Genomic DNA, 24777 nt, shown 5'->3' on the forward strand with positions numbered 1-24777 from the left:
TAAGAATCATTGAAAACTGCTTTGAAATTTTAACTAATGTGGGGACTTCACACACACACACACACACTCTGAAATTTATGGAGATACCTTGGGCAAAAATACTCACATTTCTTCATCAACTCTCAGGTCTTTTTTTCTGATGGGCTTTGGAAAACTGAGATCATCCCCTTAATAGATCCATTTTTAAAAAATTTTCTCCAAAAAATTGTTCCCAAAGCCGGAGACTTTTGTGAATACTGCGATCATACTAAAAAGGTGACATATGCTAAAATAAATTCGTCCAAAGGCCTATTAGCTTCTGATGAAGAGAGTAAAGCTCAGTGAACATTGTCCAGAGGAAAGAAATTTCCAAAATCTGAGTTGCTTTCAAATTAGACCATAAGCCTTCGGTTTCTGGTTTATTTTGGCAGGGGGAGATTGCTGCTTTTTCGTACTAAAAGACCAAAACCCCTTTTGAAATCATGATTATGGACACACCGACGTTCTCACAAGAAAGTGTGCGCTGGAACTGAGCTTTCCTGTGACCGACCCCACAACAGGTCAAAATTCACGTGCAAAAGTAAAGCCAACGCCCCCATCCGTCTTTCCCCTCTCCACACCCTTTCCCATACACGTGGAGCCTAGCCCGGGAATTTCTTTTTACTACAAGGACAAAAAAAAACAAACAAAAACCAGATCAAGTTTGTGCCTGTTGTTTTTTTTCCATTATATTTAAGCAAAATGCGTCTGTTATATTGTGGTGTACTCTCCCAAGTGCTTAGGACAGTGTGCTGCAAACAGTAAGCGCTCAGTCAATAGAGTTAAGTGCTTACTGTAGGAAGCTCTGGGGTACATACAAGGTTGGGCACAGTCCTTGTCCCACATAGGACTCGCAATCCTAATCCCAGTTTTCCAGATGAGGAAACTGAGGCATAGGGAAATTAAGGGACATGCCCAAGATCACACAGCAATCAAGTGGTGGGGGAAGGATTAGGACCCAGGTGTTTCTGACTCCCAGGTCCATGCATTACCCAAGGACAGATACCCAGAAAAAGTGAACGAAGAGGTCCTCTAGACTGTAAGCTAATTGCAGGCAGGGAACGTGTCACCAATTCTGTTGTACTGTACTCTCTCAAGCGCTTAGTAGTGCTCTGCAGATAGTAAGCACTCAAATACCATCGAATGTGATGAAAGTGAATTTTTTTTCCATTTTGAAGCACCAATTTTTAAGGCATTCTTTTAAATCAGGGCCATCTGGGATTGGAAGCCAATTAGTAATTGTCATGGAATTTAAGCACTTACTATGGGCCAGGCACTATACTGAGTGCTGGGTTAGATACAAGATAATCAGGTTGGACACAGTCCCTGTCCTACATTAGGCTCACAGTCTCAATCCCTATTTTAGAAGATGAGGTAACAGGCACAGAGAAGTTAAATGATTTGCTCAAGCTCACACAGAAAACAAGTGGTGGAATAAGGATTAGAACCCAGGTCCTTTTGACTCCCAGGCCCGTGCTCTATCCACTATGCCATGCTTCACCTAATTTCTTCCAACGCACCATTGCCGAATCTCGGGGTGTCCTGGTATACCTTTAGGAACGCTGGATTGGACAGAGGGCTTTAAAATCTGGAGCAACCTACACCAGCCTGTGAGTGTAGCAGTGTTTTTTTTTCAGAGGCACAGGCCAGGTGGCTTCTTTGAAAATGAAAACCCGTAAATATGGTTTTAGCCCAAAGCAATTTATTAGATTTGGTGCAAGCATGGAGCAGAGACATTCAACAATTAGAAGTTGCACACCATTCTCCTTAGTAACTTCACCTAGTAAAAAGAGATTAGAACCAGACAAACACTTCTAGAATTATAATTTGCTAAAAGGATAGGAAGGTTTGCTCAATCTACCCGTGTTTAAAAGCCACTGAGTAAATATCTAGTTTTAAATATAACAAATCCCTGCCCCTTTCTCCCCGCCCCACCTATCATCCCTTTTTCCCCTGTGGAAAAGCTGAAAGGAAGTATTGTCATCAATCCCTGAACAAAGGTAAATTCTTAATTTCTCAATTTTAGTTGCAGAGCTATCAACTCTTATTGAAGAATATTGCCTTTTTGGATTTACAAACATTGACTGTAAGCAAACCCAGTTCAAATTAGCATAGGGAGCAAAAGGCATCACAACAAGGCTTTCTTCACCTGGATGTGGAATACAAAAATTAGCCTGTCAGCATTAGCAAATCTAATCAGCAGGAAAGTCTTTCTGTAATATTTCATCCACCAATCTGCCCCTAATTGAAAGGGACATGCCCAACTTTTAAGTAAATTTAAGGAAAATCTTGCCCTAAGTATGTTAGTTGAGTCACTGTGCTCCAAAATGCAACTGCTGTAATCTTGATTTGCCATAGGAAGAAATTCTACTTGGTTTGGGAACCCCACGTGGGACTATGTGACCTATTAACATGTACCCATCCCAGCACCTAGAATAGTACTTTACACATAGTAAACACTTAACAAATACTATTATTATTTTATATATAAAGAATGGCTTTTAGATGATGTTAATAAAACTGGCTCAGAATCAGGATATGGCATAACAATTGGGGTATTGTTAAGCACTTATATGTGCCAAGCACTGTATTAAGCACTGGTGTAGATAAAATTCATTTCAGGTCCAAAACTACTGTTTACATAATAACATGTACACTTTAGCTTGCTATTGAACTGGCATTGCTTCCTAGAGTGTAAGCTCGGTGTGGACAAGGAATGTGACTGCTATATTCTTATATTATACTCTCCCAAGCACTTAGTACAGTGCTCTGCACACAGTCAGGGCTCAAAAATGCAATTGATTGATTCCTGTCAACTGGCCTCCCAATGGCTATCTTGACCTGCTTGGATACATTTCAGAATAATAAAGATATGTGCACTGTTTGCCCTCATGAATAGGCTCTAAGAGAAACCATTCAACAAAGCAGAGGTTACCAGGTAAACCAATACTTTGGCATGAGGGCACAGGTCAAATGATATGTCCAGGGAATGTGGATACTCATATTAAAAACACTTCTCAAAATTAAATATTTATATTTTACAAAACTGAAGATAGATAAAAACTCCTGGTGCTTACATTTGTTTTCAGAAATACTTTTTTCAAAATTTAACTTGAGAAACTGGATGGTTCCATGGTTTGGTTAAGTAGAATGGGAGAGGGTGCCTTCAATCATCAACTGGAACCTAACCAAGGAATCTTGTGCCCCACACTCATCTCTCCCACTCCTAGCTTCTCGCTAATACCCTCCCGCTTCACATCTGATAGAAATGCTCTCCCGATCTTCAAAGACCTTCTTTAATTCCATCTTCATTCATTTCTAATCTCCTCACTTTATATCCACCTAATGCCACTTCAGTATTTCCACACCAGCTAAGCACTTGTGTACTCACACCCTTCCTCAATACTTATGTACACATCTTTATAGTCTATTACTTCCCGCTATCTGTAATTTATGTTAGGGCTCTGTTTTTCCCCACTAGGCTGAAAGCTACTTGAGGGCAGGGATTCTGTTTACTGATTCTATTGTACTTGTCCAAGTGCCTAGTATCATGCTCTGCACACAAAAGGCACTCAATAAACACAACTGACTAATCAAAGTTAAAAACACACATAATCTAAAGGAGAAATAAGAAACATGCAAGAAGGCTCCAAAACAGAACTTGGGTTGTATCTCAGACTACATGCATGGCAAAATGGGAAAAATCTTGAGTATCAAATTCACAGCCTTGACTCATGATTAAATCTAGCTCATGATCATAGCTTTCAGGCAGGAAAGAAGGAATTCCATCCAGGTGTAGTATCCCCACCGACCTAAGTGAGTTTGCTTGGTTGCCAAGGTTTGCTTGCCTCAAAGTCTCCTGGAAAACTCACCTTCTGTGGATTCAACTTTTTGAAATTCCCAGATAGCTTTGTCCCTGGACATAGGTGAAATCATTGAAGAGGGTTCTCACTGGAAGTTATTTACTTAGGAACATCCTCCCCTAATTCATTTCTGAAGACTAAATGTAGCCTTCGTGAGAAGATGAACATCCCCACTTGGGTTTGAAGAAAATGGCACTATTGAGAGGAAGTAAAAAGTTGACAAAGGGATATCCTTTGTGCTTAAAATTCCCCAAACCACAAAATGTGTTTGTTTAGCAAGCCATAAAGGCAGAGTAAAAAAGTGAGGATTTTTATTTAGAAACCTTACTTCATTATTAAAACCTCTTTTTCCTAATTTTTATAGGCACTTGCAGGATTTATTTTCTGATAATTAGCTAGATGTGATCAAATTTTTTTTTAACATCTCTTCAATTGAGAATGTAGGACTGTGGATAGCTTGCTCTCCAGTACGGTTCAGTTTATCACAGATTTGGCACTTTTAACTGGACCTGGAAGTAAGCACATTTTAAAGAGGCAATTAATTAGATTCAGGTGCCACATCTTCAGTAAGCTAGTTAAGGAAATAATGAGAAAAGCCAGGTAGCTATGTTTCCCAATCAGACTCAATCAGTAATTGGACATGGGGGGGTGAACACTTTGCTGACTAATGCCATTCCCCATTCTAAGCATTTTCCCAATTTCACCTAGACTCTAAAGACTTCATTTTCTTTGAAAAACATCCACCTGATTATGTTTTTCAAATCCATTTGTATCCCTTCACTATTTTTCATTTAGCAATACAGACAACCACCGAGTAATTTTGCACAAGCCTCTTACTCCCTTGGGCCTTCACTTTCCCTGGTTAAGATGAAGGTGTTCAGGCTGAACTTCTCAATAATTATATACCTCTTACATGATGGCATAACTCAACTGAAAGGGACTTCCCCAGACAGGCTCTACCATATGGGCAAATCTGGCAGTGTTTTGCTAGGGGCACCTCTTTCTCTTCCTGACTTTTCATTTCTCAATTCAACCGCTTTCTTTGCCCCTTTCTTTTTGCCATGGGTACAGAAATGTCTTGAGCTGGCCCTAGCCCCCACTTTTAGGCAAGTTAACACCTATCCTACTCCAAACCAACTAAAGGTTGCCAGTCTTAGGTTTAAAAATCTCCAAGGACATAAGAACACAAGCAGTGTCATTACTAGATCATACCAGTGAAACATCCAGGACAGTACTTTGAACCCTACTAAGGTTACAAAATACTTGGAGGAATCACATGATGATTGCCTTCTTTTTCATTAATCCTAAGGCTCTCTCATCCATTAGTTTACTCAAGCCCTTCTTGACCTGATATTTTCAATCTGCACAACTTCCTTTAGTTATAAATTTCATATACTTAGGCAATTGCTGTGTGAGGAAATGTTTCTTTCTGTTTAATAATTGTGGTATTTGTTTAGCATTTATGGAGTGTCAAGCACTGTTCTAAGTGCTGATTGTTTTGTTTGGAGCTTACCATCTTCAAACTTCCCCTTATCCTATTACTCTGAGATTTGGTGAACATCAACTCAGTATTCAATTACATTCCCTCTCATTCGTATCTTTCAGGAATGAAGAATGCTCATCTTTTCCATCTCTCTGTGTGGAAGTTTCTCCATCCCCCAATCAGCTTGGCTCCATGCCTTTCCTAAAATAAATCAACCAGAACTGCGCCCAGTATTTCACAAGCAGGTATACCATGATTTGACTCAGCATCGATAGATTGTGCATCCTCTAAGCTCACTGTGTAATCAGATTGATGTATTGTGTTCTCCTGAGCCTTTAGGACAGTGCTCTGCATATGGTAAGTACTCAATAAATACTATTGATGATTACCTCTTGTAACCTTGGGGATTGATGACTGCTGCAGCACTATCCCACTGACATGGCTTCTGGGCATTTCTATGATCTGGGGAGTCCAAAATGGTAGTGTTTGCTGGTTTATCTATTCCTACCTAATACCCTGGGTAAATGCTAAGTCTTGCTTCATTACTTCAGGAAGAATTCTGAAGAATGGCATTCTAAATAAATATCAACCAGGTAAAGAGAGAGATTATGCTGTCTAGAATGATTAATAGCAATGTAAATCAACCATGCCAAAATCTAAGTGTTTGAGGAACATTATGGCTGTTAATTTTCATCTTTTCTAGCCCTTGCTTTTGTCTATCACCCAGGACTCACGTGGTGCAAATATCTTCAAGAAAATAGGTTGCACAATATCATCCAGTTGTTGCTTCTGCTCCAGAACTTCTTGGATAGAAGACTCCTTATGAGTTTCCAGCCAGTCAGCTTTTGCCCGGCAAGCATTAAGAGCAGTGTTCTGTAAAGGAAAATGGGAGAAAATATTCTCCAGAATTTTAATATGACTTTTATTTGCTACTATACCTTTGATTTTCATTTTTCAGTGCCCAGGGTCCTCTGGACTCAATAAATGAAAAGTCTCCGATTTACATTATTCCAAACTTACTTCAAGGTACTTCCCCCCATGTCCAGAAAAGGATTTTCTCTTTGGCTTATTAGAGCACCTTTAAGAAGCAACTGTGATGTTTGAAAGCTCCTTGAGAGCAAGGATCGGGTCTACCAAGTCAGTTGTATTGTACTCTCCCAAGCACTTAGTACAGTGCTCTGCACAAGGTAAGCGCTCAATAATACCATTGACTGATTGATTATGATGATTGTCTCTATCCATTGCCGAATTGTACATTCCAAGCACTTAGTACAGTGCTCTGCACATAGTAAGCGCTCAATAAATACTATTGAATGAATGACTGGAATACTGATACCCAAGAAGAATGTAATGGATCAATTTGACACCTATGTTTAAAGGCTACATCTAAGTAGTTCGAGAGTACCAAAATCTGTTGTTCAAGAAAAGATACATGGACCCGTACGCCTCTTTGCCATTCTTTGCTATCGTTTCTAGATTTTCATTTAAGGATATTTTGACGAATGAGCCGATTAGAGCAGTTAGTGCCAACTGCAAAGCCAGAGTGGGGGTACAGAAAATCAGGTAAGAGCTGGGACATGGAGGGTAAGCACTCAATAAATACGATTGATTGATTGAAAGGGCCCCAAACTTCAAAAGAGGTAATCCTCAGAGTTAGGGATGATACCTTGTCTTCCTTATTGAGTTTTCCCTGCACCTTCTCTGTGTCTGCCATAGTTGCCTGGATCTTGGCAATGTTCCTTTTCAGAGCTAACTTAGCATCTGAAAAACAGGTCCAAGAAAAAAAATTAAAATTGAAAGTAGAAAATTATCAGAGATCTGCACAACTTTTATTTGCTGAAAGCTGGAACTATAATAAGGAACTACACTGACTATACCTGAGGTGGGATTTTTAGGGAAGTTCCGCCAGGAAAGCTTCTCCTACCTCTAAATTTTTCTCTTGCCAAAGTGATCTCTTAGAAAGCTAGCACCTTCCAAATGGTTTCAGATGAGGGCTTTTATTGCTCCTTAAGCAAAAGACTAATAGACAAAATATAGCATAGAAGAAATGAAATTGCAGACCTAGTGGAATTGGTCAGGGAATGTAATGTAAATCTGGGCTAAGGCAGACGATGAGACTGAATTCACTTTTTCAATTAACTCCATTCAAATAATAATTAATAAATAATTGTGGTATTTATTAAGCACTTACTACAGTGCTTGCCAGGCACTGTACTAAGCGCTGGAGTCGATGCAAGATTATTGTGTGGGACACAGTCCCTGTCCCACGTAGGGCTCACAGTCTTAACCAAATCAATGACCTACAGCTGGTATATCCCAATCTAATGGGGTCATGTTGATTACCAACCTACAACTTTACACGATGAAGTGGGAGACAGTTTCTGGAGCCCATGTTCAGCTACAAAGTAATGGCCAACATTTTAATTGAGATTTTTTTCTCTTTCTAATGATCATTTAGCAATAAAAAAAGCATTTCTAAACTACACAAAGTTATCAGAAACAACACGGTTTAGGGGAAAGAGCACAGAACTGGAAGTCAAAGTACCTGGGTTCTAATCCCAGCTCTGCCAGACAATTGCCATGTGACCTTGGGCAAGTCATTAACTTTCCTGCGCCTCAATTTCCCTGCCTGCAAAATGGGTTCTGCACCCAGTAAGTACTTAATAAATACTATTACCGAATCCCTGTTTCTTCTTCCCATTAAACTATATGCCCCATGGGAGACAGGAACTGTGTCTGATGTGAGTATATCTACCCTACCATTTAGTACAGCGCTTGACACGTTAGTGAGTGCTTAACAAACATCATGATTATTATCGTTATTATTACTCTGGGCAGTTAGGTAACATCTTCTGGTTCTAACGCTGCCCTTTACAAAATTCCGGAAGCTCTTTATGTCCCAGAGTTATTCTTGAAAGGAACCGTCCTGGCTGATGATGTCACACTGGTCACTAAGTTACAGCTCTGCTGGTCCACATAATTGTAGTTGTCATCTGGCAGAAAGTGATGTGGCAGAAATATCATCTTGTCTAAGACTGAGCCTGAGACAATTCGCTATGCATTTCAAGGGTCATTTTCTGCTGGATCTCTGTCCCAGGTTTTAGCTGACCAGTGACTTTTTTTTTCCATTTGGAAAGATGCTTCGTCAAGGGCTCACTCTCACCCTTCTAATCTGGTCTGCGGGCTTGTTCCAAGAGAGTCACTGTTTTTGTGACAAAGTACCCTGGGCCAAAGTTGGATGGGAGATTCTTCCAGAAGATATGGAGAAATTGAAGCTTACGCTTCCTCCTTCAACTTACTGCTTGCCTTTCCCTTTGGAGAAAATGTGCTGCACTTTTCCCACCATCAAGCCGTTCTACAGTTGTATGTTTGCCCTCTGTACTCTTCTGAAGAGTCTGTGTTTTATCCTGGCTTCTCTAACTACATATTCGCTCTGGACCAAATGGAAGCAGCATTTGAAGGTGAATTAGTAATGCAAATTTTAAGTGAAAATAAGTTTACGGGATGGATATGTATTTGAACAGGGCACATCTCAATCAATCTCATTTATTGAGTGCTTACTGGGTGCAGAGTGCTGTACTGCAGGCTTGGGAGAGGACGATAGATCAGAATTGGTAGATGTGTTCCCTGCCCACTATGAGCCTGCAGTCTAATACACAAATCCCTAATGCAGTATTATGAAGCGAGTCAATCCGAGTGATAAGTTAACCACCCATTTGGGGAGCTCATTTTATTGTGGCATTTGTTAAACTCTTATTGTGTGACAAAGCACAACTAACTATGGTAACTGCTTGGGGAAAAGGCCCAGATAATCAGATTGAAGGGAGTTGGAATCAGTCCTTAAATAGATTTTTATGTATAAGTCAGGACTTAATGAAAGTGAAACTAACATGCCTGACACCTTTTGTTATCAGACGTGATTTTATGTGATTTTATGGTACTGTGCCCTAAATGTTTTAAGAAACGGGTAAAAGTTTATCATTCAAGAAGATGACATACATAACTAGATAGTAAAAAAAATTGTTTCTTCTTATTGTAAATATTAAAAATGTATAACTTCATTCTGTCTATCCTGTCAATATTATTAGATGGTATTTATTAAGCACTGCCTATGTGCCAAGCACTGGCCAAAGCCTTGGGGATGGTACAAGATCAAAATATTGGACATTGTCCCTGTTCCACACAGGGCTCACATTCAGAGGGAGGGAGAAAGAGAGAAAGGAGAAAGAGAAAGGAGAAAGGAGAAAGAGGAAGAGAGAAAGAGAGAGTAGGTTATCTTATAGATGAAGAAACTAAGGCACAGAGAGGTTAAGTGGCTTGCCCAACATCTCAGAGCTGGCAAGTGGCAGAGTCTGGCCTAGATTCTGGGTCTCCTGACTCCCAAGCCTGGGATCTGGTATTCATTGCCTACATATTCCACAGGGATAGTGTGAAAACGAGCTAGATAATAGTTGTCACGTATTCTGTTCTCCCCAAAAGAAAGGAGTTACATAACAGAATGAAATATCGCAAGGGAGCCTGTCTCTCCTACTTTGGTAGGGTAGAGTGGACACCCACAAGTTTGGGATGGAAGAGTGGATGGGGGAAAGAGGCCTCCCTCATAGCTCTGGGCAGGGGCCCTGTGTCTTTGGGTTGTGTGTACCTCTACCAACCCTAACAGTCCAAAGTGATAACTGGTGATGTGAGGCAGGATGGGGGCAAGAATTCTGCCACCAAATTAGTGGTTGCCATTCCATTCCCTTTTGGGATCCTCTCAATGTTGTATACCTCCTTGCTTTTCCCTTTCCAGTTCCTGAGAGAGTGGCTACACCCTTGGGAGCTTCAAAGGAGAGAAAAGAAAAAAAAGACAGAAAAACCTGCAGTTTCCCAAATGCATTCTGAAAGTGGAAATAGCACTTACTCCAGTAATCTGAAAAAGGTGATTTTGGTGCCTACCTTGAGAAGAAGAATGCAAGACGGCTCTTGTTATTAGCATTAATGCATATTTATTGTAATGTTCTAGGTGTTGCTCAAAACACAAACTCGTGAGTGATCCCCAGTGGATTTATTATGTAACAGAAACACTGAATAATGACCAATTTAAAAGTAATGGGACAGGACAAGAGAGAGGGTTAATTTCAGGATTTCCCAAAATGAGGCTACCTTTCCTGTAAATCAAAAGAGACAGGATAGGACTCTTGGCTATCTTTCAGGGATCCCAAAAAAGCACTTCTCTTAAGGGCCACTAAAGAGAAACAGTGTGGCCTAACCGACAGACTATGGGTCTTGGATTCAGGGGACCTGGGTTCTAGTCCCAGCTCTGCAACTAGCCAGCTGTGTGACCATAAGTAAGTTCCTTAACCTCTCTGCACCTCAGTCCCCTGCATCAGAAAATGGGGATAAGATTCCTGTGCTCCCTCCCTCTTAGAATGCTAACCCCTGTGGGACAAGGGACCAAATCTGACCTGATTAGCTTGTATCCACCACAAAGCTTAGCCCAGTGCTTGGGCACACAGTGAGCACTTAAATAAATACTATGATAAGGATTATTAAGTATATTCTTAATAAGTAAGTGCCAAGCACTGCACTGGGAAAGATACAAGCTAATCAGGTTGGACACAGTCCCTAAACACATAGGGCTCACACTTTTAATCCCCATTTTACAGATGAGGTAACTGAAGCCCAGAGAAGTTAAGTAACTTGCCTGAGGTCACACAGCAGACGTGGCAGAATCCGGGATTAGAACCCAGGACCTGACTCCCCAGGCCCGTGCTCTATCCACTAAGCCATACTGCTTCTCTAAAGAAGAAATCCCCTGACCCCATTTCTTGTGAAATAGCCTATTAACATAGTCCTAACCTATGAGAATGGGTTATTACAATTTGAGTTTAAAAGATAAGGAATCAATTTAGGTTTGGTCTCAAAGAAAAATGCTTCACTCTGTTGTTTCCTTCTCCTTTTCAGCTGCGAGTGGACCCTTCCACAGAGTTCTTAAATAAAAAATTACCGGGTGGAGCCCTCCAAAGGACGGATCAGATCCTCTCCAGGCTTGTGAATGCTATATCGATTCTAACAAGTTACCTGGACCAACCAAACGACCGTCACCACCACCATCACCATCACTACCACCACCACCACCAAAAATCCAAATTCGGCCAAGTCAAGGAAAAAAAGAAAGATGCTGAAAACGATTGGCCCTTTCCCACCATTACCGTTTGTTCACACGCTCCCCCCTCTATCTTGAACACTTCCCACAGAGATGTAAACTACTAAAAGAAAGGAATCTATCTGGGATAAGAAGCATTCTTTCGTTCCACTCTTTCTGTCTTAAACATTCTTTATGGAGTTTTCCTTATGCAGAAATTTCGTTCAACTAAAAACGAAAGTGCTTGACTAACATGGTGTTGGGCAGAAAGTTGTCTTATAATAAAAACTACTAAGCACTGAATAAGCATTTCCACTAAAAGAGACTTAGATTGGCATTCAGTAAATCCCTGATTTAAGGAAAATTTGGGGGGCGGGGGAAGCCTGTTATGTATTTATTCATACTTATGAGGTACTAAATAATTTGACCAAATAGATATGGGAGCCACCCACCCAGAAGTGGTAGTTGAAGCTGCTGGGTGGAAAAGTTTTGCAAGTGAGTATGAAGTGAGAAAATTAGGGGACCCAGAACAGATCCCTAAAGGGCACCTACAGTTAGGGGAAGTGGAACCAAAGAGAAAGAGAGCAAGAAATAATGACCAGAAGTAGGGAGGAAACTAAACAGTACCTGGGTTGGTGAAACGAAGACTAGACTGCATCACCAGGAGGAGGGGGTGGTCCAATCAATGGTATTTATTGAGCATTTAGTGTGTGCAGAGCACTGTACTGAGCTCTCGGGAGGAGACAATACAACAGAGTTGGTAGACACATCCCCTGCCCAAAAGGATCTTATAGTCTAAAGAGGGAGACCAAGTCAAAGGCAGCTGGGGGATCAAGAAAGATCGGGATAGAGTAGAGGGAGGGGGAATAGAGAAGGTGAGATGCTGCCTGAGAAGAGAGCAGCAGGGGACCAACAGGGTTAGGGGAAAACTAGAACTCAGTGATGGTAAGGAGTGGGAGAGACTGGGCCGCAAAGAGTCACTGGAGCTACCTACCTCCTTCCACGGATAAAAGGGGCTGTCCAAGGAGGGAACTGTACTTTGGCAGCCCTTGGGTGAGGAAGCCTAAATCAACCCTAGCTGGAAGGCTACGGAGCAAGATTCAGGCGATGATGGACCCTAAAATAAGCATTTGGGATCTGAGGGAAATTCTTACGTTACCTAAACCAGGAAGCCCAGGAGTCGTAAGGTGCCTTACCCGCCCATTTCAGGAATTCTACACATTCCACCTGGGAGTACCGAGCAGCCACGTCTTGAGCATTTTCACCCTGAAAGTTCAATGCCTCGATGTCAACGTCCAAGTCGACGAGGGTTTTCAAAGTTTCCAGGCGGCCCCAGGCTGCAGCACAGTGTAAGAGCGAGTAACCTAGGAATGTGAACAAATTCAGTCAGGCCCTTAGTATTTTACAGTAGCGTTATTTGCAAGTACTTTATTTGCTTCAAGCAAAAATACTGCACTTCCCATGGCTGGGACAGAGATTCAATCAAAGAAAGACCCGGATTTAGAGCCAAAACCATTTGGGAAAGAGAAACACTCAGAAACATGGGAGTAGTGAAAGATGTGGCTCATCATTGCTGCTCTGTTTATTAATCAATAGTATTTATCAAACACCTACTGTGGGCACAGCACTGAGCTAAGCACTTGGGAGAGCACACTTAGAACTAGAGAAGCAGCAAGGCCTAGCGGATAGAGCACGGGATTGGGAGACAGGATCATTCGATCCGTTAATGATATTTACTGATTGCTTACTGTGTGCAGAGCATTGTGCTAAGTTTTAAGAGAGTACAACTGAGTTGGTGAACATGAAGAGTTCAAAGAGTTTACCTCAAAGAGTTTACTTCAAAGAGTTTACAATCTAATGAAGGTGTTTTCAATCTAGGAGACCTGGGTTCTAATCTCTGCTCTACCACTTCCTTGCTGTGTGGCTTTGGGCAAATCATTTCACTTCTCTGTGCTTCAGTTTCCTCATCTTTAAAATGAGGCTAAAATATCCGTTCTTCCTCAAACTTAGACTGTGAGCCAGTGTGGAACAAGCACTGTGACTTATCTGATTTTTCTGTATCTACCCCAGTGCTTGGGGATTAGCAACTATCATTATTATTACTTAGTAGTCACAATATCTGCCCTCAAGATGCTTACAATCTAAGTGGCAGGGAGAACGGGTATTTTATCATATTATTATATTTATTGTTGTTATTGTATTTGTTAAATGCTATGTGCCACGCCCTGTACTCTAAATGCAAAGGCCTAGAAGAGCCTACAGATTTAGTGGATTAAAAATACTGCGTATGAAAACTCACAGGGCAGGAACTAGCTTTCCTTAAAAAAGGATAAGAATGAAAAGCCATTGTTGGGTAGGGATTGTCTCTGTTGCCAGATTGTACTCTCCAAGTGCTTAGTATAGTGCTCTGCACACAGTAAGCGCTCAATAAATAAGATCGAATGAATGAATGAAAAGGAGCAGAATACCTCTGGCTGTTTTTTCATTCAGGTTTACCCCATATTTTGCCAGTGCTCTGATCACTTCACTTTGTCCAGCCATGCACGCTGCATACAGCAAATCTCTCCCAGCGACATCTTGTTCCAAGAGCAACTGCATGGCCTCTCCCTGGTGAGGCTCTTCGGCATCTTCAAAAATCTTCTGCAGCCCCTCAACGTCTCCAGTAAGCACAGGCTTCAGGAGAGGGTTCCAATCAGCCAGCTCCTTTGGCTCCTTGGATTCTTCAGATGTTGCTGGGTTTGGGGATTCCAACGGTTGGGGTGGCTCCTGGGGTTCTATCGACTCCATCGCCTCCAGAAGAAGCTGAGGGGAAAACAGCACAGATCGGAAGCCAGATCAACGGCAGTTCCAACCTGCGGATGACCTGTCAGTCTCACCGTGACAGCATGGCTAAAATCCGCCCTTCCCCCTCCATCCAAATTGCTTCCACGTTAGTACAGTCACTCATCCTATCCCGTCTGGATTTACCGCATCAGCCTCCCAGCCTCCTCACTCTCCCTACACCAGTCCATTCTTCACTCTACTGCCCGCTCATTTTTCTAAAATAATGTTCAGGACGTGTTCCCCTGCTCCTCAAAAAACTCCATAGCAAACAAAAATTCCTCACCACTGGCTTTAATGCACTCCATCACCCTGTCCCCTCCTACCTCACCTCACTTATCGCCTACAACCCAGCCCGCACACTTTGCTCTTCTAGTGCTAACCCTCTCACTGTGCCTCCATCTCGCCTATCTCGCCGCAGACCCCAGCCCACGTTCTGCCTCTGGCCTGGAATGCCCTCCCTCCTCAAATCCTCAATTACTCTCCCCCAGCTTCAAAGCCTATTAAAGGCCATCTAATCCAAGAGGTCTTCCCAGACTAAGCCCCACTTTTCATCTCCCACTCCCTTCTGCATCTCCCTGACTTTCTCTCTTTGTTCTTTCCCCCTTCCCAGCCCCACAGCACTTATGTATATATCTGTCATTTTATTTATTTGTACTGATGTCTGTTTCTCCTGCTCAAGACTGTAAGTTCCTTGTGGGTAGGAAAGTCACTATTTATTGTTGTACTGAACTTTCCCAAACAGTACAGTGCTCTGCACACAGTAAGCGCTGAATAAATACGATTGAATGAATGAATGACTGTGGTGGGTATCAGATGCCTGATGCTGAACAACAATGCTGCCTGTAAGGGCACCCAGGAGCCGGAGGAAAGTGTGAATGGGCCCCAAGGGTCTTGTCCTGCGTATTCTCTCCACCACCCCCTCAACCTGCAGCAAATATTTCCAGCAGATGGATAACTGTGTTCCTCTCCTCAAGCCTCCTGGCGCCTACTTCCCCATTCCTGTCCCTTTGCCAACAAGATTCACCGAAGAAGCAGCATGAAAGAGTGGAGAGACCCTGAGGCCTGGGAGTCAGAAGGTCCTGGGTTCTAAACCCGGCTCCGCCACTTGTCTGCTGTATGACCTTGGGCAAGTCATTTACCTTCTCTGGGCCTTAGTTACCTCATCCGTAAAATGGGGATCAAGATGGTGAGCCCCACATGGGACAGGGACTGTATCCAACCTGATTAGTTCATATCCACCCCAAGTGCTTAGTAAGTGCTTGGCATAGAAAGCGCTTAACAAATACTCAAATTATTATTATTGTTATCTCAATTTCTCATCAGGGCAAGCAATGGATTTCCTTACACTGGCATATATCGTTCTAATTTACTTAAGATAGAGAAGGAATCAGGATTTAGCTTTCTGTTTGCTCGACCCCACATACAAACCACTTAATAAATATCAAAAAAGGGTTAACACCAAAGCACTTTTCTCTCTGTATAACATGTTCCCCTCTTAAGGTGTTGGGAAGTAAGAAGGCAGATCAACCTCACCTTGGGTAAAGAAAGCAGTGAGTGTAGCCTGATTGATTGAGAAGAGGTCTGGCCCTTCTGTGATTGTGAGTCCATTGTCGGGTAGGGAATGTCTCTGTTACCGAATTATACTTTCCAAGCACTTAGTACAGTGCTCTGCACACAATAAGCGCTCGATAAATACGATTTAATGAATGAATGATTGAATCAGAGAACTTGGGTTCTACTCCCCACTCCGCCACTTGCCCACGGTGCCTAAAGGCAAGTCACTTCACTTTTCTCTGTCTCAGTTACCTCACCTGGGAAATGGGGATTAAGACTATGAGCCCTATGTGGGCAGGAACTGTTTTCCAACATGATTAGCTTGCATCTACCCCAGTACATAGTTCAGTGCCTGTACATTGTATGTGCTTAACAAATACCACAATTATTATCAGTATACCATATTTTTTTAAAAAAGGCTGATATATTAATCAACTAATAGCACCTCCCATGTGCTGAGCATTGTACTAACTTTTTGGCAGAGGACAATCTACAGGGTCTGCTGTCTGACCTTGGGCAAATCACTTCACTTCTCTGGGCCTCAATTCCCTCATCTGTCAAATGGAGATAGAGACTGGGAGCCCCACGTGGGGCGAGGGACTGTGTGTCCTGCCCGATTTGTTTGTTTCCATCCCAGCGCTTAGTACAGTGCCTGGCACCTAGTGACCACTGAAGAAAAAACCACAATCATTCTGTCACTTAACTTCTCTGTGCTTCAGTTCCCTCATCTGTAAAAGGGGGATGAAGACTGTGAGCCCCACGTGGGACAACGTGATAACCTTGTAATAATAATGTTGGAATTTGGTAAGCGATTACTATGTGCCAAGCACTGTTCTAAGCAATGGGGTAGATACAGAGTAATCGGGTTGTCCCACATGGGGCTCACAGACTTAATCCCCATTTTACAGATGAGGGAACTAAGGCCCAGAGAAGTGAAGTGACTTGCCCAAAGTCACACAGCTGACAAGCAGCGGAACCAGGATTAGAACCCATGATCTCTGACTCTTAAGCCCAGGCTCTTTCCACTGAGCCACGCTGCTTCTCTGTAGGTACCCCAGTGCTTAGCACACTGTAAGTGCTTAACAAATGCCATCATTATCATTATGATGATTGTGCCCACTGCATGACCATGGACAGGGCATTTCCCTAGGCCTCAGGTCCCTCATCCGTCAAAGGGGGATGGAGACTGTGGGCACCTCCCCATGGGACAACCTGAGGACCTTGTAGGTACCCCAGCGCTTGGCACAGAGTGAGCACTTAACAAATGCCATCATTATGATGATTGTGCCCGCTGCGTGACCATGGTCAGGTCACTTCCCTAGGCCTCAGGTCCCTCATCTGTCAAAGGGGGATGGAGACTGTGCCCTCCTCCTCCCGTGGGACAACCTGATGACCTCGTAAGTACCCCAGCACTTGGCACATAGTGAGCGCTTAACAAACGCCAGCATTATCATTAGGATGATTGTGCCTGCTGTGTGACCATGGGCGGGTCACTTCCCTAGGGCTCAGGTCCCTCATCCATCAAAGGGGGATGGAGAGTGTGCCCTCCTCCCGTCGTGGGACAACCTGATGACCTCGTAGGTACCCCAGGGTTTGGCACAGAGTGAGCGCTTAACAAATGCCATCATTATCATTATGATGATTGTGCCCTCTGTGTGACCATGGGCAGGTCACTTCCCTAGGCCTCAGGTCCCTCATCCGTCAAAGGGGGATGGAGACTGTGCCCTCCTCCCCCCGTGGAACAACCTGATGACCTCATAGGTACCCCAGCGCTTAACAAATGCCATCATTATCATTATGATGATTGTGCCCGCTGCGTGACCATGGGTGGGTCACTTCCCTAGGCCTCAGGTCCCTCATCTGTCAAAGGGGGATGGAGACCATGCCCTCCCCCCGTGGGACAACCTGATGACCTCGTAGGTACCCCAGCGCTTGGCATCGAGCGAGCGCTTAACAAATGCCATCATTATAATGATGGTGATCATGAGGAAAGAGAGGTATTGCCCTGCCCACGACGAGCTGCCAAGATGGCGGGCTGAGGAGAAGGACAGAGCGGGGTGGGGGAGGGGCTGGGTGTGAGGAGGTTGGGGGGGCGCCCCCCCCACCCCCCCGGCGCTGTCCTGGCGGCCATTTTGAGCGTCCCCTCCCCGGCCTGGCTTACCGTCCTGGGGGGCAGCGGCGGCTCCCGTTGCCATAGCAACGGCGCTCTCGGGGGCGCCGGGCTGGTTCCGGGAACAACGAGGCCCACCGGAACCCCGCCCGGGCTTGATTAAATAACCCAAATAAAATAAAAACAAAAAGGGACTCCACTCTACCTCCGCTTCCTTCTCTAGGTCACGTTTTACTCATTCATTCAATCGTATTTATTCATTCAATCGTACTAATTGAGCGCTTACTCAAGTGACTTGCCCGGTCTGTCTGGGTGGTATTTGTTAAGCGCTTACTATGTGCAGAGCACTGTTCTAAGCGCTGGGGGAGATCCGGGGTCATCAGGTTGTCCCACGTGAGGCTCACAGTCTTAATCCCCCTTTTACAGATGAGGGAACTGAGGCACAGAGAAGTGAAGTGACTTGCCCGCAGTCACACAGCTGACAAGTGGCAGAGCCGGGATTCGAACCCATGACCTCTGACTCCCAAGCTCCTGCTCTTCTCACTGACCTACGCTGCAGTCACCCAGCTGACAGGTGGCGGAGCGGGATTAGAACCCATGACCGCTGAGTCCTAAAATGCGCTCGGTGGACAGCGCCCGGGCTTAGGACTCAGGGGTCATGGGATCTAATTCCGCCTCCGCCACCTGTCAGCTGGGTGACTTTGGGCAAGTCACTTGACTTTTCGGTGCCTCAATCACCTCATCTGTAAAATGGGGATAAAGACTGGGAGCCTCAAGTGGGACAACCTGATTACCCCGTATTTTCCCCAGCGCTTAGAACAGCGCTCGGCACGTAGTAAGCGCTTAACAAATACCAATACTACTAAGCGCTTGGAATTCATTCAGGTGTATTTATTGAGCGCTTACTACGTGCAGAGCACTGTACGAAGCGCTTGGAATGTACAATTGGGCGACAGATAGAGCCCATCCCTGCCCAACGACGGGCTCACAGTCTAGACGAGGGGGAGACAGACAACAAAACAAAACAAGGAGACTGGTGTCCAGTATCATTTAGATCAACAGAACCATAGATATAGACACATTCATTCATTCACTCATTCAATAGTATTTATTGAGCGCTATGTGCAGAGCACTGTACTAAGCGCTTGGAATGGACAATTCGGCAACAGGTAGAGACAATCCCTGCCCAGTGACAGGCTTACAGTCTAATCGGGGGAGAGAGACGGACAAAAACAAGACAACATAATCAGGATAAATGGAATCAAGGGGATGTACACTTCATTAACAAAATAAATAGGGTAATAAAATAAATAGAGTAATAAATAATATATATAAATAAGCACCAGTGCTGTGGGGAGGGGAAGGGGGAAGAGCAGAGGGAGGGAGAAGGGGGAATGGGGAGAGAAGGAGGAGGAGAGGGAAAGGGAGAGCTCAGTCTGGGAAGGCCTCGTGACTGGGGAGAAAGTTTGCATCCTTGAAGGGATGACACAACTTTACCTTGGCTTTGTAAGCCACCCTGATTACCTTATGGCCAGTTGAAGGAATAATAATAATAATTATGGTGTTTGTTAAGCGCTTACTGTAGGCCAAGCACTGTTCTAAGCGCTGGGGTAGATAAATGGAAATTGGGCAGTCCCAGGTGGGAGGTTTACAAATACCATTAAAAAAAAAGCCTCCTGAGACTTCTTTAGATAAGCAGCGTGGCTCAGTGGAAAGAGCACAGGCTTGGGAGTCAGGGGATGTGGGTCTAATTCTGACTCCGCCACTTGTCTGCTGGGTGACTTTGGGCAAGTCACTTAACTTCTCTGTGCCTCAGTTACCTCCTCTGTAAAATAGGGATTAAGACTGTGAGCCCCAAATGGGACAACCTGATGACCTTGCCTCTACCCGAGCGCTTAACAAATACCATCATTTTGTTTGGTTTTGTTGTCTGTCTCCCCCTTTTAGACTGTGAGCCCGTTTTGGGGGGCAGGGATGGTTTCTACCTGTTCCCGAACTGTACATTCCAAGCGCTTGGTACAGTGCTCTCCACACAGTAAAGGCTCCATAAATACGACCGAATGAATGAATATTATTATTATGGAAAGGTGGCGCAAGATGAAGCGCTTAGAACTGTGCTTGGAACATAGTGAGCGCTTAACAAATACCATCATTAGACTGTAAGCCTGTTACTGGGCAGGGATTGTCTCTACCTGTTGCCGAATTGTCCATTCCAAGCGCTTAGTACAGTGCTCTGCACATAGTAAGCGCTCAATAAATACTATCGAATAAATGAATCATTTTGTTTTGTTGTCTGTCTCCCCCTTTTAGGCTGTGAGCCCGTTTGGGGGCAGGGATGGTTTCTATCTATTGCCGAACTGTCCATTCCAAGCGCTTGGTACAGTGCCCTGCACACAGTAAGGGCTCCATAAATACGACCGAATGAATGAATATCATTATTATGGAAAGGTGGCACAAGATGAAGCGCCTACCTGAGCATCCTCCCAAAGACAGATGCTTGCTCCCGTGGAGGAAGAGGGAACATTCTCCTAAGCCGGGATTTATCCAGTTTGATAAGAAGGGGCGGGGGGAGGTCGTACGAGGGCCCCGAGAACTCAGGGGCCCCGAAAAAGGAAGGGAAAGGCCGCGGGCCCGGGGGGTAGGGGGGCGAGGGAGCCCCGGAACCTTTCTGCAGGAGGAGGAGGTTTCCGGCGGGACCGAAATGAGCGGGAGGATTGCTTCCTGCCGTTGGCCGGAGACGGGAGAGGAAGTTGTGCGGAGTGGCAGGGTCCTGCTGGAGCCCAGGCGGCGGTGGCGACGGAGGAGGAGGCGACAGAGGAGGCGGCAGGACTGTCCGGGCGGGTGAGTGCCACCCCCGGACCGCCTCGCCTTCCTCCTGTCACCCCCGGCATTGGGGCTGGACGGCGCCCCGTCTGTCCGGTCCTGCCCGGTCCTGCCCGGTCCTGCCCGGTCCTGCCCGGTCCTGCCCTTGCCCTGCTTTGGGGCTGGAGGGGGTCTCCCCGGCCCCCGGGGACCAGGGGGACACCCGCCACCGGGCACAGGGCCGGGGCTTGGGAGGCCGGATCCCGGGGCAGGCTGGAGTTAGGGGAGGGATCCTCCTCCCCCGGATCATCCATCCTCTGGGACCCTCCCCCTCCCGGGACCATCCATACCCCGGGACCCTCCTCCCCGGGATCATCCATACCTCGGGATCCTCCTCCCCGGGATCATCCATACCCCGGGACCCTCCTTCCCGGGATCATCCATACCCCGGGGCCATTACCCCCCGGGATCATCCATACCCCGGAACCATCCATACCCCGGGATCATCTACCCCCCGGGATCCTCCCCCCAGGACCATCCATCCCCTGGGACCATCCATACCCCGGGACCCTCCTCCCTGGGATCATTTTGTTAATGAGATGTGCATCCCCTTGATTCTATTTATTGCTATTGTTTTTGTCTGTCTCCCCCCCCGACCCCCGATTAGACTGTAAGCCTGTCACTGGGCAGGGATTGTCTCTATCTGTTACCGAATTGTCCATTCCAAGCGCTTAGTACAGCGCTCTGCACATAGTAAGCGCTCAATAAATACTATCGAATGAATGAATCCCCCCGGGGCCATCCATCCCTGAAATCATCCATCCCCCGGACCCTCCCCCCGGGACCCCGCCGTGCCCCTCCGGGCGGAGCCGAAACCGAGCGAGTTTCTTGTAGGCGGATGGCAGCCCCATCCGATGCCCAGAGCCCTTCGCTGACGGAGCCGGGCCTGGCAAATGCCCGCTCCTTGCTCGCCCCAACCGAAGGCTCCGTCCTGACGAAGGGCTGCTGGCTGGCAAACCCCGGAGAGCCACGGATCCGGTCCGCCTACTTGGCCCTACGCTCCCAAGCGCCCAGTACAGTGCTCTTCGCACAGATTAATAATAATAATAATAATGTTGGTATTTGTTAAGCGCTTACTATGTGCCGACCACTGTTCTAAGCGCTGGGGTAGACATAGGGGAATCAAGTTGTCCCACGTGGGGCTCACAGTCTTAATCCCCATTTTACAGATGAGGGAACTGAGGCACAGAGAAGTTAAATGACTTGCCCACAGTCACACAGCCGACAAGTGGCAGAGCTGGGATTCGAACTCATGAGCCCTGACTCCAAAGCCCATGCTCTTTCCACTGAGCCACGCTTGATTATCCACCCAACAAGTACTACTGATCGATGCTAAGTGTGAGCCTCCCCGCTCATTATCGTAGTGCCGAATACCATGTCGTACACCTAGTGAGCGCCCTCGTGGTATTAATTAATATCGACACTGATATTTAGAAAGGGGGATGTAATCATTTTAGCAACCCAGCTGTCGCCTTAATAACCATCTCCCACCTCCAGGATTTTGAAATGCATTTTGGGTTTCTACAGGGGCCGGCCCCCTAAAAAATCAGTCGATCAATCAATGACATTTATTGAGCATTTACTGAGCGCTGATCGCTGTACAGAGCACTTGGGAGAGTACGGTAGAGTAAGTGGACCCAATCCCTGCCCCTAGGAGCTCACTAGGTACAGCGGTTAGTGTTAGAAACTCCGGTTACTGAATTATAGAGACTGGGTGGTAGGCCTAAGAAAAATATTTTAAAGGAGACTTATTCCTTAGGGCTAGTAAATGAGTGATTTTGATATTGGAAAGTTATGTCAATCAGACAACGAGAATGACTTTCGTTAAGGTTGCTCACCTTTCTGTCTTCTCAGGTTGGGGCTTGGAAGTTTGGTGTGAAGGGTTCCCTTCACGGTGCATGGACGGAAAGCCAATGCGTAGGTAGGCTCCTCGGTGGAATACATTATCATTTATGTTTTTATTTCACTTCCCATCTTATGTGCCGGGACCGGTAAATTGTGTTTCAAGGTGGAAGAGTGAGATTTTTCAGATGTAAATGCCTTCGCGGAGAACACGTTTCTCTAGTATAAGAATGTGGTTATTCCCGTCACTTTTTATAATCTTGGACTGTGGTTTTGACAATAACTCTACTACTCTTCCTTTTAATTTTGCTAAAAAACCATTTGTTTTTAATGTGAACTGCTCTGAGTATCTCTGTGATGTAAAATTAACTGCACACATTGCAGGGTAGAGGTAGATTTTGGGGGCGAAGGTGGGAGTTTTTTTCTTATGTCATTGTGACTCTTACTTCTATTTGTCAATCATTCTCCCGAACTGTGCTGCAGCTCCTTTATGTCTGATTTCATTTTTGGTTATGTCACTGATGTTTCTGAATGCTTCTCTGTTCATTAAACCAAACAATTTATAAAGAGAAAGCACTGCATTGCAGGGCAGGTGGTTCAAAATCCAAGCAAGGGATTACATATGATAATTTAACCCATAGAAGAGTAGAGCAGAGATTGGGGTTGAGGGGGAGTGAGGGAAAGTGGCCCATCCCAGCTCCTCTATTCCCATCCCTAATGTGATTCCTCTCCCTTGCTTTCTCTCCACGTAAAAAAATCCCAGAATTAACAGGAGTGAGTTGGTGCAATATCCTCACTCTGTTTTCACCCCGCTGCTGTCCCAAGCACATGTTCAGGTGAAAAATTGCACCTGCTCTACCGTTCATTTTAGCTCTGTCTCAACCATCTGTGCTTTGATCCCAAGGATGGGACATTGCTCTCAGGCCGTTTCAAAGGAAGAAACATTTTATGTAAGGTATATCTTCTGTAGCCGGAGCAAGGAGGAGAATTCAAAGGAAATCATTCTCAGTTGTGTGAGTTAACACCTTCTCCGTGTTTGTTTACCCTGACAAGCACTCAAAATTACTGTCACCTTTTATGTATCTTGTCTTCTGACATAAATAGCAACATCCAGATTCATGGAGCAGTGAAGTTAGCGAATGCTTCAGTTCCTACCGTGAGTGAAAAAACCGCTGACCTTTTCTTAACCTCAGGTCACAGAAATGCTAGCCTTTCTGTAATTTCTAAAAATGGGGGATTATAACTTTTTCAGGAAGGGAATCAGTCTTTTTTCATTTTTAGCATTTCCTAAATAAGTACTTGTTCACTCTTGATGGCTCCTAGTTTGATTTTTTTTGCAATACCAAGTATCTGTTCTGAGAACTTCCAAATGCCCCCTCTCAGTGTTTCCATAATCTACTTCTCCCTCCAATTCCAGATTTCAAATACAGAACACAGTACTCATTCCTAAAACTCTATGAACACTGATTATCAGAGATACTGGAGTTCCATTTTGCTCTTACATTTCGTAAAAGAGCTTAGCACGCTTTGTGGAAAATGTCATCAAAGGGGAAATAAAGGAAATTCCTAATTTAAAAAAAACCCTGTTCTTAATGTCAGCAATAATCATGATGCTATTGATTAAATGCTTACTATGTGCCTAGCACTTTGCTGAGTTCTAGGGAAGATGCAAGATAATCAGATGGGATAGAATCTCTCTTCTACCCGGGGCTCACAATCTGAATTATCACAGGGTCACAGACGGTGATTGGTGTTTTGGGGGGAGAGGCAGGTCAGTGTCAGTGCTTTGGTGTTAGCAGTTCCCTAGTTTGCCCTGAAAGGGAGGTGAGAAGATGGGTGAGAGTTCAAGTTTCAGAAAATGGTGTTAGGTGGATCTCTTAGATCACACTTATGAAATTTATTATTTCATCACTTTTTAGATATGTGTTAAAATCTCTCTGTTTCATATGCATTCAGGAATGAGGGTCAAGTTCTGGTCTGAGATCTTACACCGAGCAGCTGCTGGTGGTATATTTATCCAAAAAAATACTTTATTTGAAATATCTAAAGGCAGAAGTAGCTGGGAGCAACACGATTAAGGGATGTGCATTTGCTCCCG

At 44.7% G+C, this 24777-nt stretch overlaps 3 protein-coding genes across 5 annotated transcripts in view; 2 read left to right on the plus strand and 1 right to left on the minus strand.

Moving 5' to 3' along the window:
- Positions 1 to 1700: 1700 nt before the first annotated feature.
- Positions 1701 to 20642, minus strand: ANKRD45 (ankyrin repeat domain 45). Of its 2 annotated transcripts, none has more exons than XM_029080568.2 (6): positions 20447 to 20642; positions 13957 to 14290; positions 12685 to 12852; positions 7031 to 7125; positions 6099 to 6237; positions 1701 to 4390 (listed from the first exon to the last, which is right to left on the minus strand). In XM_029080568.2, the coding sequence occupies exons 2-6, from the start codon at positions 14273 to 14275 to the stop codon at positions 4356 to 4358; spliced, it is 756 nt and encodes a 251-aa protein (XP_028936401.1). In that variant the 5' UTR covers positions 14276 to 14290; positions 20447 to 20642; the 3' UTR covers positions 1701 to 4355. The 2 variants fall into 2 exon arrangements, with proteins under 2 accessions (XP_028936401.1, XP_028936402.1); XM_029080569.2 differs by lacking the exon at positions 20447 to 20642 and adding an exon at positions 18027 to 18130.
- On the plus strand, positions 8303 to 11791 carry TEX50 (testis expressed 50). 2 transcript variants are annotated; one of them, XM_007668897.3, is made up of 3 exons: positions 8303 to 8825; positions 10154 to 10282; positions 11308 to 11791. In XM_007668897.3, exons 1-3 carry the CDS (start codon positions 8502 to 8504, stop codon positions 11614 to 11616), a joined length of 762 nt encoding a protein of 253 aa, XP_007667087.1. In that variant the 5' UTR covers positions 8303 to 8501; the 3' UTR covers positions 11617 to 11791. The 2 variants fall into 2 exon arrangements, with proteins under 2 accessions (XP_007667087.1, XP_007667088.1); XM_007668898.3 differs by lacking the exon at positions 10154 to 10282 and having other exon boundaries at positions 8304 to 8825.
- A 54-nt stretch (positions 20643 to 20696) lies between the features above and the next one.
- The window catches only part of KLHL20 (kelch like family member 20), a 29276-nt gene continuing 25195 nt past the window's right edge, over positions 20697 to 24777 (plus strand). Inside the window, exons 1-2 of the mRNA XM_029080567.2 lie at positions 20697 to 20816; positions 22692 to 22758. Of these exons, the coding sequence (XP_028936400.1) occupies positions 22736 to 22758 (23 nt within the window). The 5' untranslated portion in view covers positions 20697 to 20816; positions 22692 to 22735. The remainder of the gene's footprint in view (positions 20817 to 22691; positions 22759 to 24777) is intronic.

The sequence above is a fragment of the Ornithorhynchus anatinus genome, chromosome 16 (genome assembly GCF_004115215.2).
Source record: "Ornithorhynchus anatinus isolate Pmale09 chromosome 16, mOrnAna1.pri.v4, whole genome shotgun sequence".
Taxonomy (NCBI): Eukaryota; Metazoa; Chordata; class Mammalia; order Monotremata; family Ornithorhynchidae; genus Ornithorhynchus; species Ornithorhynchus anatinus.

Bases quoted from the DNA above. Each gene is read 5' to 3' on its own strand.
- ANKRD45 (XM_029080568.2), bottom strand. From the start codon at position 14,275: ATGGAGTCGATAGAACCCCAGGAGCCACCCCAACCGTTGGAATCCCCA. The intron at 7,126-12,684 runs GTAAGGCACCTT...CCTGTTTTTCAG, and splicing joins AGAATTCCTGAAATGGGCGG to ATGCTAAGTTAGCTCTGAAA. The intron at 4,391-6,098 runs GTGAGTCCTGGG...GCTTACTTCCAG, and splicing joins CTTGAAGATATTTGCACCAC to GTCCAGTTAAAAGTGCCAAA.
- TEX50 (XM_007668897.3), top strand. From the start codon at position 8,502: ATGCTTCGTCAAGGGCTCACTCTCACCCTTCTAATCTGGTCTGCGGGC. The intron at 8,826-10,153 runs GTGAATTAGTAA...TTCCCTTTCCAG, and splicing joins AATGGAAGCAGCATTTGAAG to TTCCTGAGAGAGTGGCTACA. The intron at 10,283-11,307 runs GTGATTTTGGTG...TCTCCTTTTCAG, and splicing joins ACTCCAGTAATCTGAAAAAG to CTGCGAGTGGACCCTTCCAC.